Below are 12,959 nucleotides of genomic sequence, written 5' to 3'. Positions count from 1 at the left end.
TCTGCTTCAACCTCTACCCAGGCAGAAGCCTCACCTAAACCAAATAGATTATTTCCCACAGTGACATGCCATTTGAACATGACCATCTCCTGCTGTGTGCATGTCAGAAACATGAAAAGGGCAGCAATCATGTAACCTAATTCTCTAGACATTATCCTAAAATCATGTAAAAACAGTTCCTCTTGGTCTGTGCATCTCGGTTAGTTTGTGTGGGAATACTCAAATGTCTCTTTTTGTAAATCAGGCTAGTCAGGCCAGCAAAGAGAGGAGGTAGTTGCCAGGCTAGCTGATAAGAATTATGAGTAATTTTCCATATTGTTGCTATTTTTCCCGCTAAACCTCATCATTGCTGCCCCTCTTCTCTTTACGCATCTTACCAGCATGGACCAGCCCCCTTGGTTTCCTTTCCCTCTATACCTCCATCTGATCACTGTTCAGAATCCTGATGTTGGCTAATTTGACACAGCCATAGATTTCCCTGTCTGATCTTGAAAGAATGCATTCTCCATTACATTGTCTACACCACATTTATCTAAGGTCTACTGCTGTCTGGTGGACCATTTACTGTAATAAAAAAAGGAAAAAAAATACAGATAGAGGCAAAAAATAGAGATCAAATAAGATGCTTCTCGGTAGTAATCAAGGGTAAAGTGAGGGCTATTTTCTCTCTGTCTTTGGGATCAGAAACAATAGGTCATGCAAACAAAAAACAGACAGTGTAAAGCTCCTATTTACCGTATGTGTTGGTTATTGACAGTGGAAAAGTATTGGAGGATAGTAAGATTCCCAGAATCTCTCAAACACAAACTCTTACTTCTGTTTTAATGTCCTTAATTTTTATGGAAACTGAATAAAACACTGAAATCATTATTTTCTTCCATTATTAGTTAAACGGAAGTTCACAATCTAAAAACTGTGTCTCGTAAGCAATGTCGATGAATGATAATTACACACTTTTTCACCAAAAATTAACAACTGATGCCAAACTGATGTTTGGTTTGCAAAGCAAAGGCTGCAAACCAAACAGTGCCAGTTTATGTTACACTAAGCTAATCTCTTCCTTGTTTGTCACAGAAAGGTCATTCTCACACCAAACTGACTCACCCTGCAGTGAGATGATGTTTTTTGGCTTTGTTGATGTTTTGAGTTTCAAATAATTGAAAATTTCCACAAAATCCCTCAAATCCTTCCCTGTTCAGGTGACTTAGAAGGCTAAAAAGGACTCATTTTTAATAAAAAATGTGTCTTCAATCTGCTAATAAACCCACAATTATCACTTTACAAGCATCATTTTGACACCAGATCGTAGGGACACTTATCTTCTTTCAAACAATGCATTCCTCCAAGCTAACACATGTACACTCTTTGATTTAGAGGTATTTGAGTAAGAGAAGGGTTATCTAAATGCCAAATTGACTCCCATCATGATTTGATCAAGGAGTTTAGGGGAACAGCATAAACAAGCTTCTTTTTATTTTTCGATTTTACTTCCCTTACCAGATTTTTAAGACTAGGAACACAAAAAACAGCAACTTCTTGTGACTCTTATGGTTTTTTTAAATCATGTTGATACAACTTGTGGTTCTGAATTTATAAGCTTTTTCTTGAACAGCAGAGCTGAGAGAAATTTTACACAGACCTCTGTGGTTACACAGACACATGCCATCGCAATAGTAGCCAACTGCTGAGGTGCAAGCTATTGACAGTTGATGAACTGATTCATTTGAATATTACCATATGTCCCTTGTGTCCTTCTCAGAAAATTGGACAAATGGCTAATCTGTACACATTTTCAACCTATCTAAACTTATCTGTCCTTCTGTTGGTGTCCCCGACTGTTTGTGAATCAGTTATCTAAGCTTGACCACTTTATTGGGCCCACCTGTGGCCTAGCAACAGTCTGACTGCAATTTGTCCAGAAATTACATAGTCTGATTTGTGCAGCAGTATTGTATGGCCCTTAAACCTCATAAAAGAGGGTGTAAGTGATGTGTTTCTGTATCATGCTTCAAGCACTACCACCTAAAATGTCAAATATGACTTAATAAATACTTTACTACGAGACGGTTTTATAATTCTATTGACTTAAATTTTGGGTAGTGCTAGCAGGAAGTCTTTCCTAATTGTAAATGCTCAAATTTAACACTAAATTGAACTCAAACTGAAAGGAAGGCACATGCATGCTCTCTGGCTCTCTTGCAAAAAAGCTATGCATACAGATGGCTCAGTTAGACTGAGCTGCAGATGCGTTTGTGTACAGAGCTGTTCCCTTCAAAACTTCCCGTACCAACAGATTTTCACTCCCAACTCATGGCATTACTGAAACTTGCTCAAGAACTCCCTCTCTGTCATATTTCAGCACAAAGGGGAACCCCTTTAGCGAATTATCTGATGCATCATGTGCAGACATGCAAAGCACAGATACAGTACATCTGTGTAGGAGGTGTCTGTCCAAGGAGCTTGGAAAGAAAAGCAACTGGACTACTTTAAGTCCAGTCTTACAGACTTAAATATGTCCAGCCGCTTTTCTTTCCAAGCTCCTTGCATCACAGATATGGTTTTACAGTCTTTTTTGCCTGATAAAGAAGGAGAACAACCACAAAATGTGAACTTTTAAAAAAATGCTGCACTGTTTAAAGTGGTAAAGAGTGAAATGCTGAGTGCATTTACAGCATAATATAGGAACAAATCAGTCTGAACATGTGAAATATGACATACACATTGTCTGCATTTCAACTGTATTGAGTTTTTAGGGAATTTCCAACGGGATGTGTTTGTTGGTCAGTTATGGTCACACAGTTTAGATGAAAGGCAAAAGAGAAGAGAAATGTTTTAATTATCATTATTAGTTTGAACAAGGCTATACCGACTCCCTCAAGACTTGTTCAAAGCTCATCCATCAAGACATTAAGAACAAACGGGTGACTGGTCAGGAGGGGTCCCACGTTGCTCTTACACAAAACAACTAGCGACTGGTACTTTACCCCCTCCCGACATCCCACAAGCTCAAACACGCCTCTCCCTTCACCTCTTCCCCCGGTCTACGGACCTGCCCTCACCCCACTCTGTCCTTCCATTCAAAGACTATTGTGCCCTCCTTTTCAGTCATCCTCATATCACCCATAACAAATGAGCCCCGTATTTTCTTCTTTCCCCTCCTCTTCTCCCCCCCCGCTTTCTTTTATTTTTTTCCTTTCTCTAACTCGCTCTCTTTCTCTCCTTCACTCAGTGCCGATGAAAGGCAGGCATTGAGCCGGCAGTGGCATTCCAAAACCTCAGGCCTCGGCTCCACTGTGTCTGGCTATTCAACACTGCTGGGAGCCATTAGTTTAAGTAAGGCCTGACCCGCCTGCTCACCCACGGAAAACCATCACATCTCCTATTACACTCCACGCACGGAGGGGAGACACAAAGCTGCTCTTTGGGTGCGACAAGTGTGTTTAAGAGAGCAAAACAAGATGGAGACGAACAGAGACGAGAAAGTGTAAGAAGTGGGAGATTCACGCATAAGTGTGTGTTTATGAGTGAGAGGGAAAGTAAGTGAGAAAGTGCTTGTGTGTTGGTATGAGGGAGAGTGAGAGAGTGGCTGCATGTGTGCTTGAAATTTATGAGCGGTGGGTCACACGCTCGCTTGGCTGCATCTTCCTAAAGTTTCCACACAGCAAAGCCAAGTGCATAGCCAGACGCCAAACCCTTCTCACCAATAACGCCGCTTAAACGATATTCAACAACCACACACTTTTCAAAGTCTCTCCAGCTGCTCTCTTGTTTAACTTATGTAGCAGATTCCCTGTCGGGGATATCCATCTATGGCGCTTATAGTTAAATCTTTAAATGCAGCAATATTGCTAATTGGAAAATGATACCGCAGATCAGAAGTTGCTCTGCGTTGCCAGCCTCACCCAATTGTCGGCACATAAACATGAATAGCTCTCATAAACAACTCCATGTTTGGGAGACGTTTTGTGTTAAAAGAGTGTGCGCTTGCTAAAACTTGGACAAGCCCACACACAGATGTAACATATACAGTGAGTAACTACATTCTGCACATTCCTTTAAGGACAACAGGATATACTTTAGTGGCAGTTTTGTTTAAAGCAGGGAACGAATAACAGAAAAGTTTTGTTTTTTTCCACATCTGAAATTCATCATTTATATAATATGTAATTATTTCTTTGCAAAGGACGTCGCTTCAAGAGGACAAACCTGAACCTCCAAACCATTCATCTTCTCTGCTCATTAATAGCAGTCACACACACACAAAAAAACTGTCATAACAGAAGATTTCCTTTTGATGAATTAAAATGTCCAAAGGTTTAGTTTTAGCAACCTTCTCTCAATTTCACTGAGCTCTAGAAATAGCGTGAATATCACTCTGTTTTCAGTATAGTAGTCCCACACGTCAGTGCTATCACCGATTCAGTTAAATGCACACTGCCGTGAGCTGAGCCGAACAGTTGTTTTTTTCTATAAGGTATACGATGACAACAACACCTATGATTTAATGTTACTTTAGACTGTTTTTGTACCTGATGTGTGAAGTTCCCTGCTACCAGCAGGTCATTCTCTATGAACCTTATATCTCTCTTTCTCTCCCCGAGGCTGCAGGAGCAGCTGTGTTGTTCTCTTCCCTGGCGATGGCCACACCTGTGATCTGCAGGTGGTTCATCTGGCAGTGGAGCCGGGAACACCTGGCCTGGCTGAGATAGAGCCTCCAGGCTTTACTTTCAGTGTGTGTTTGTGTGTGCGTAATAGTGTTTGGGATTTCTGAAGGGCTCAATTAAAGCTGAGGGAAGATAACGGCTGGCTTTGCTAACACACACCCACGCACACATTCAAGGGCATGTGTTGGCATTTCCCTAGGTTAAGCCTCAGGGATGTTTGGACTTGTCAATGTTGCAGTATAATCTTCAGATGTGTCTGCTGAAGACTAATAGAATGACGGTAGTATTTACAGTTTTGCTCGGTATGATTCTTTTTCTTTTAAAGATATAACAAACAAAGCCAAACCTCCTCCTGCTTTCCCAACCGTCATGCTAAATCTTGTGAGCCAAGTCCCCTAAATATCCCAGCGAACAATAGGGGACTGTGGCATCACCTGCTTTTCCGTTGCTTTGCATACTCACTGCGGGTATGACATCTTGCTACAGTACTCTGCTGGGACAAACAAGCAAAGACAATAAGCAGAGACACCAGCTGAGGACAAGATAATAAACAGTTGCACCGAGAACATGTTGAGAGCAAGCACAGGCAGTCTACAATGCAAGTTTGTGTATGTGTCTGTGATTAGCAGGCAAGGAATCAGAGTGAGGACACATGAGGTGAACTTGACAAAATTCATAAAATTCACAGAGGAAAAGAACAGCTTGAGAGTTATATTGACTTTGGCAAAAATCACACATTCAGTGTTGCATTCACTGCATGCGTGTGTGCGCGTCGAATATGAAAAGAATATCGGGCCAAGGCTTTACATCATCTCCATTCAACTATTTGTCACGGGAAGAAGTGATATACTGGGTCAGACACAAGCTTGCACATGCTTACCATAAACACTACACATGTTACAGCTGACAATTAATGATTATTTTGATGTATTACTGGAATATACAAACAAACAAAACAAGACTTAAGGAATTTATTCATATTAAAAAAATGTTTCAGAAGTGACAAATTCAACAGGGGGAAAGGAGATTGGTTTTAAAAGCTGCGATATTGCTTTTTCATCTTGTCAGACCCTGCACTGTGTTTTCTCACATGAGTCTTCAATAATAACTCATACACAGCTGGATGTCAGCTTTCTTCTGGCCAGTGACAGGCCAGCTGCAGCTGTGTTGAGCTGGACTCAACACAGTAGACCAGACAGATGAGTGCGGATGGAAAGAGGGAAAAAAGGCCAAATAAATAGAGGAAAAGGGGACAGAAACATAGAGAGGGAAGAGAGGGAACAAAGAAAGGATGGATGGAAGGAGAGAGAAACATGAGACAGAAACAGGAGGTGAGAAAGGAGAGCCCAAGTAACCCTGGAAGGCGTGGAGAAAAGGGTAACCAATGCTAACTCCTCTTTGTCTGAGCCAAGTGGGAAATGATGGAAGGGGGTGAAAGGCATGAGAAGTGGGAACAGAGAGACAGGCATTAAGAAAGCATAATGTGGTAATACGTTTCTTTCACTTGCTTTTCTTTTTTTTCTCTGCCAGATCGCTCTGAAGTGACTGGACACTTTTGTTCCCAGCCAGTGTCCCTCCACTTAAAGTCGACAAACAAATAAATGCCTGTGCACAACCGCAGGACTTGAATCTCTTCCTCCAAAATGATAAAGGATGCTTGTTTTGTTTTTTTGAGGGTTTTTTTTTTTTTTTTTTTTTACACGATAATTTAAAGGAAAGACTGTTAACAGATGAACACACAAAAGAGAAAGAGGCTTTAGTCCCTTTTGGCCGAGTCCTTCAAAAGCCATATAACAAATATGCAAAACCACTCTCAAATCCTGCAAGCCGCCTTTTTGGAATAGTCAAATGTGTCAAAGCGATGTTTACGCTACCAGTGACACCTGAGTACAGAGGTCATGGCGGTGGTTGGCAGTATAACAAAATGAGCGTATTAACAACACTCAGGAGCCAAGCTGAGACCTGCAATCAAGACTGAAAGGCACAGCTGGGTTATCTTTCAAAGGTGGAGAAGTGATGTTTTGTTAGAAGAGTAGACGAGCACGGACACTCTTAATATCCCCCGTCTCCTGTACGCCTGCTATTTCTGAGGACTGTTATTGCCGGGTGATCCTCAGTGCAAGATCACATCTGGATCCTATTGTCTCAGCCGCTCTGTGCAGTACCGCACAGCAACAAGAAACAGCTGTGCAAAACTGGCTTCAATTAGCCTCACATTCTCCCTGACAGTTAATCCCTTTCTACTCCCATTCTCTCACTGTTTTGTTCCTTTAACTGTTAGGTCACTTCTGTCTTTCTTTCCCTCCCCCCCACCCCCCTTTTTTTCAAACCTTTGCTTCAGGTTGCCACACTGTCTGAAGTAATAGACATGGGATCACAGAGGGTTGAATTGGAAACAGACAACGGGACAGAAAAGCTCAGAGGTCTCACGAAACATAAAACATGACAAATCCCATCTGTTTAAATAGACTGATGATGCAGTTTGCAGCGGTTTAGGCTGCAGAGATGATATATTTTCATTTCCTGTAAGAAGGGAGTGAATTCTGTTTATTACAGTCAGAGTTCATTTCAATCTTTGACTACAATTTTCACTGCAAATGACGATTAGCACTAGATATATGGCACTTGCAATTAAAGTCTATTCAAATTGTCTATTCAGATTATTACTCAGACAGATGGTGCCAGAATCTTAGCTGTGTATGACACATTTGCCAAATCGGGCTACAAAGTAACCCGATAAATCCAGACTTTAAACATCTCTTTAACCGCTAAAACCACACTTAGCAAACACTCCAGTGTGATCCAGCAGTGGAACATGCTGAATAAAATGTTGTCGCTCACAAGTAATTAATCAAACTCAGCTAAACTCAAACTTGTTTAATTGCCCACAGTCTTGACTCAGCTGAACTGCAAGCAATCCAGCTCAGAACAGTCCTGTGATAGGAAATGGGAGCCAGATTTAAGGCAATGGAGTCGATCTGATGGGCTTGATGAGCAAATCTGCAAGGTTCTGCAGTCATTGTAGCCTTGGGGCCTGAGTAAAATACTAACAGGTGGTAGTGCTGGTTGAAAAGACCCACGCAGAGACCAGAGGGAGTGAGAAGGATACTGGGCTCACAGCCTGACACACAAAACACACACGCACACCCAAGTACATGCATTATATAAAAACACAGCCAACCACATACATGACACACAGCCTTACAAGCTACAAGCATTTATAACACACTGGGAAAAAATATTTTCACACATTACAAGATACATAACGCATAATGCAGACACAACTGCATGCAAGCTATCAGTCTACACAGACAAGAAACAGTGCAGGGGTGACTCGAAAGCTCTGCAGGCACCTTTCTCTACCTCCAGGACGGGGAAATTCTCCCACATGGCAAAACACTAAGGGCCCACGTCTGGCAATGCTAACAGCCCACTCAAGCCAAAACCAATTAAAAGTCTCTAATTCAAACCTGCAGGGCCCCTTTGTCGTTTATTTCCCTTTTTAATGTCAGAGGATTGGAATCTGACTCTGTACCCCAGCCCAAAGAGAACAAGAGAAGGAGGAGAATAATCTGAGTTGAAGATTATCCATATGTTTTCAAGTAGAGTTAATTAAATCAAGAGAGAATGGAAATGATCAACTATGGTGTAGCAATGTTGAAACAAATGCTCTTCAGTACATTTTTTCCCAGTGAACTTAGAACATCCATCCTTCCCAGAGGGCTTTTTAGTTTTCTGCATAGCATCAAATTACTCTAACTAAACAGCAATTACGGTAAAACAGAAGAGTACCCACATTTTATCCTTTCTGATTTAAGAGTGGAACCAAATTTTCCAAAACAATAATCACTTTCAAATCCAGCATCCATCATGTATGTAGTTTTGCATTAGAGTACACACTCTGCTGCTCCCTGGTGGCCGTTGTCACTCTGTCATCATCATTACCACTCTCACCACCAAAACATCAGCATCTTATTAAGTTGATGTGTTTGTCATCTGATTATTTGTTATTCTGTGGTGAGAAAGAGACCAAATGGAGTCCTCACAGGGGGTCACAGCAACACATGTCCAGAGTCAAGCCTTCAGGCTCCGCTGACCCCACTTGCATCATATGTTGGTCACAATTGTTTCAACAGAAGATGCCAGACTCTTTATTGTGGTTCTCACATGTGGACTACTGAGCAACTAAGTGATGCTATAAATCCAGCGTTTAAACACATCCATTCCCATCAAATCCACACTTAGCAGCACGCATAAGTGGGATACAGTCACACCACAGTCAAGCTGCCTTGCATGGCTGTACTATTGACCCTCAGTGTCAGCAGTACAGCAGGAAGAAACTACAGGCAAAGAGGGAAAAAAAACCTCCTCCTGGCATAAAGCAGGAGCTCCAGCCTGGCTTCACACCGCCTGGTGTTTTTGTCTTGAAAAGCTGTAAACTCCAGATGGTGGAAAGAGAGGAAAAAAACTTAGTCTGGTGGATTAAGGGCTTCAAATCCTCCACTGAAAAGACACATAGACCACAAGCTGCTATTCAATCAAATGGGAGCATAATAGCCGTGTTGTGGGGGATATATAAGGGATAATGCATCCAACAGAGTATGTGTTATGCATAGTTTATTCACTCTCTTTAATGGATCGTAATGAGCGTAAGATCTTACCAGACAAAGGGATAACCGAGTTTTTGTTTGCTCATCATAATGATTTGATGTAATGTGAAGTAACACATTCAAAAGGTGTTTTTCCGAAGACTCAGCCTCCCCTCTGAGAGAAACTCTGATAACAATACTCTTTCCCGCAAATATTAAGTAGATAAAGTTCTGCTTTATTTTCATTAGGAGGCAAAGACGTCTCTTTAACTGAGATCCTGGATTCTTAATTATGTAACGCGAGAATAGGACATACCGGCCATTTGTTCAACAGTATGCATAAGAGCGCAGGTGCAAAAAAATCAGGAACACACCTGTAAATATTCACTATATCAGATAAAAGATCACATAGTCACACAGGATGCTTTTCAATATTGAATAAATACATTAAAGGTTTACTTACAAGTTAAAGCACTCGGCATTCCGACCATGCCCTTCGTCTTTATGAGTTTTCTTGCTCTTGGCGGAATGTTGGTTGGCGCTTCTTTTCAAGCACTTTCTCTCGCTTATTTTTTGGCAGACCGTCCTCCAAACCAAACACCTTCTAGACACTTTCGAATTATGAAAAAACAATGAAGCACGATCTGCCGGAGACAATCGATCCAGTCCAACGCCAGGCATCAGGTACGTTTTCTCAAACGCAACAGAGAATATCTGAGTGGGCGGTACTAATTGTAAGCATTTAAGCAGAAAGCCAATAACGCTCGTTTGCAGCAGGGAAACAATGATTAACTCCCAGCGGCAACAATAGGACACCAGTTCAGCTCGCATAATCCTCACAGCAGACACACTTCCATTGCCTTGAGCGAAGTCGTTTACGACCTCAACTTGTTGGTGTATTGATTTTGTTTTTCATAGCCTAAATCTATTGCTCGGAAAGCTTTCACAAATTGTCACTGAGACGAGCAAAGACGAGAGAACTATAGTGGATATTTACCCTTTAGGGGTGAATTAATGTTGAAATTTGAGCATTTGAACACTAAACTTGCACGCAAGTTAAAACAAAGTTGAACATTTTGTGTGTCATCTGTTGAATCGAAGCCACAGATTGTTTTGGATTGCATCCAGAGTTTCACGTGTTATTTTTTTCTTTACCAGCATAATATTTGGATGCTGGCTGAAAAGGCTGTCAACTATACCACCCCCGAGACACGCATATACACACCCAGCCACCATCATCTCTCCATCCACCCCTCCCGCACCCATCCACATATGCCACACGCTCCTGTCCACCCCACACCTCCTCCTCCTCCTCTTCTCCCTTCCAGCAACCGCCCCCCCTTCCCCATCCTCCACTCCTGCCAGGCTGCCACCTGCTCTCTGCAGCATGCTGCACAGCTGCTGTGCTACAATAACAAATTAAGGTCCACCGTGGCAGGCAGGAGTCATTACCTACTACTCCTGCCATGGAAGAGTTGAAGAGCTATCAGCTACCGGCGCTGTGTGCTTCCCCCCTTCATGTGCAAAGAAGGGGTAAGGGACACTAATCGTTTTAATGAGAAGCAGGGGATCAGGGGGAGTTACAGTTTGGGGACACATGAGCCAATATGCTGTGTCAGTCAGTGTCTGTGCAAGTCAGGTGTTATTGACTGTGCTGTTCTCACAAGCAACATAACAACGAAAGAATACACATTCACAACACATTACTTATTATTTAAGGAAAAACAGTTCCTTTAATTTAAGAGTTGCATTTACCACTCACTAGAGCACTTACTGTTCACATTCAGATAGCATTTTTCAATAGGTAAGTTACACTTACAGGAATGTAACACAGTTTTAACTTTCTTTATAATAACATAAGAAGCTTATTTATAGTTCCAGTAATTAGGGTTGGTTTTAGACCTGATAGGTGTGGAAAACATACAGTTAAAACACAGCACTGGACAATATAAGAAGTATGCAAAAAATGAGCACCAAATCTATTTATATGAGTCACCTCATTGTTTAAGTTAGACAGCAGTTGTAAACTTAAACATCCCAAATTGTAAACCACTTGTGCGCACACCTTAACTACTTAGGAGTACTACTTCAGACAGGCTTCACTGAAATACTGTTATGCCCCTATATGGTAGTACATCTGTTATTATTTCAGTCGGGAACTCCATCAGTCACTGTGATCTAATCTAGTACTAATTCAGTGAGTCACCCTTTAAATGTATAAGTTTAGACAATATCTTTGACAGTGACAACAATGTCCTAACTCATCTTGTCAACTAGCCCTGTGACAGGTTAACAAAGAAGTCAGTAGTCAGTTGGCGGGAGGCTGGAGTCAATGAAGAAACGAGCTTAGATGGTGGTAGGATTTTCAGTAGCCATTGTGGTCCCTCAATGTGACAGCTGGCCATTGCTCCCCCTTGAACCTCTTTCAGCCTCTTTGTCACAGCCTCTTTAATCAAACCAAGACTGTTACGCAGCAAATACACTGACCTGAACTATGAGCTGACCGGATGACTAGCCAAATGTATTTGGAGCTGTTACAAGGTTTTAACAATATGCAAACCCCCTCCCGGTTAAACTGTAGGACTAATATTATCATGCAACCTAATGCATGAACATTTTCATTTTTAAGTATAGAGAGAGAATGAAGGATGTCCTGTGTATTCAGAGGACAAAGCATACCAGTCAAAAGTGAACTGAGAATTATCAGCTTACTTGCTTGTTGTTTTACTTTTCCAGCCTTTAAGACTTTAGTTCACAGCTCTTATCTGATTTTTGTGACATGGTAATGATTAGAGGTTTTTGTGTTTTTCTTCTCAGTGTCGAGACATTGTATTCTTGAGCCTCTGAGTACGGCTTCTCCAAACTCCGTGGAGCTCAGTTATAACCAGCTTTGACCATTATGACACCAGCCCCCATATTTACTCATTCACTCTTCACTGTGCAGTGGTTGACCTGACAGATTCTTAATCCACATGAGAGATTGCCCTTTTTTCCAATAATGTGCTTTCTCAGCTCACTGTACAAAGTCAAGAGGGGGCAAGTCATTAGCTGGTACTGTTTACCCTACTTTCTCAGCAGTCGTGCCATCTGTGTGAGCACTGTAGGTTGCATAAGGCCTGGCAGATATGACACCTCCGCAAAACCTGTTCCCTTTCATCCATTGTTTTAGTCTGCTCCTTCCAAAATTATCTTTTTTTTTTTTTTGCCTGTTCCATTGGCTTTCTTTTTACAGATTCACCCTCCTCAGCTATTTTCTTTTCGTGATTATTTACCTTTACCAATTTTCCTCTATTATGTACACACCTCCTCTAGTCTCCTCCTGTCATCCCTGACAGCTGACAGGCCAGACCCTGCCTGGTGGTGACACTTCACCCACGCCGACCCAAGCCAGATCACTTGTCCATGTGTAAGCCAGAGCCAGGGCCAAGTCCAGGATTTCTACTGGGGTGTGGAGGGGAGGCTGCAGAGGCCAGCAAGATGGCCCTAGTCATCATAATCATTCATTGCCTGCCGGTCCTTCTGTCCTTGGCCTCCTCCCACTCTTCATGCTTTTTTGTCATCCTCATGTCAGGGCCACAAGGCACGCGTATCAGCTGAGCCCAGGATGGTCAGAGTCAACGGGGTCAGGTGGCAGACGCTTGGTTAATTCCTCTGAGACCGCAAAGTGCTTGTGTCAACTCATACAGACACTGAAATACACAGATAA

The 12,959-nt window shown here is 42.0% G+C and overlaps 1 protein-coding gene across 2 annotated transcripts in view; it reads right to left on the bottom strand.

Annotated features, from left to right (window-relative positions):
* Positions 1 to 10,029, bottom strand: part of cbfa2t2 (CBFA2/RUNX1 partner transcriptional co-repressor 2) — a 34,779-nt gene extending 24,750 nt beyond the window's left edge. For both annotated transcript variants that reach the window (XR_267327.4, XM_005460793.4), the window contains exon 1: positions 9,717 to 10,029. Coding sequence is in view for 1 of the 2 variants with exons in the window: in XM_005460793.4 (XP_005460850.1) it covers positions 9,717 to 9,744 (28 nt within the window). In the remaining variant the exon portion in view is untranslated. The remainder of the gene's footprint in view (positions 1 to 9,716) is intronic.
* Between the last annotated feature and the right edge of the window lie 2,930 nt (positions 10,030 to 12,959).

Source organism: Oreochromis niloticus, linkage group LG5, assembly GCF_001858045.2.
Source record: "Oreochromis niloticus isolate F11D_XX linkage group LG5, O_niloticus_UMD_NMBU, whole genome shotgun sequence".
Lineage (NCBI taxonomy): Eukaryota > Metazoa > Chordata > Actinopteri > Cichliformes > Cichlidae > Oreochromis > Oreochromis niloticus.
The sequence above is the reverse complement of the archived record's forward strand: the minus strand, read 5'-3'. Positions and strand labels throughout refer to the sequence as shown.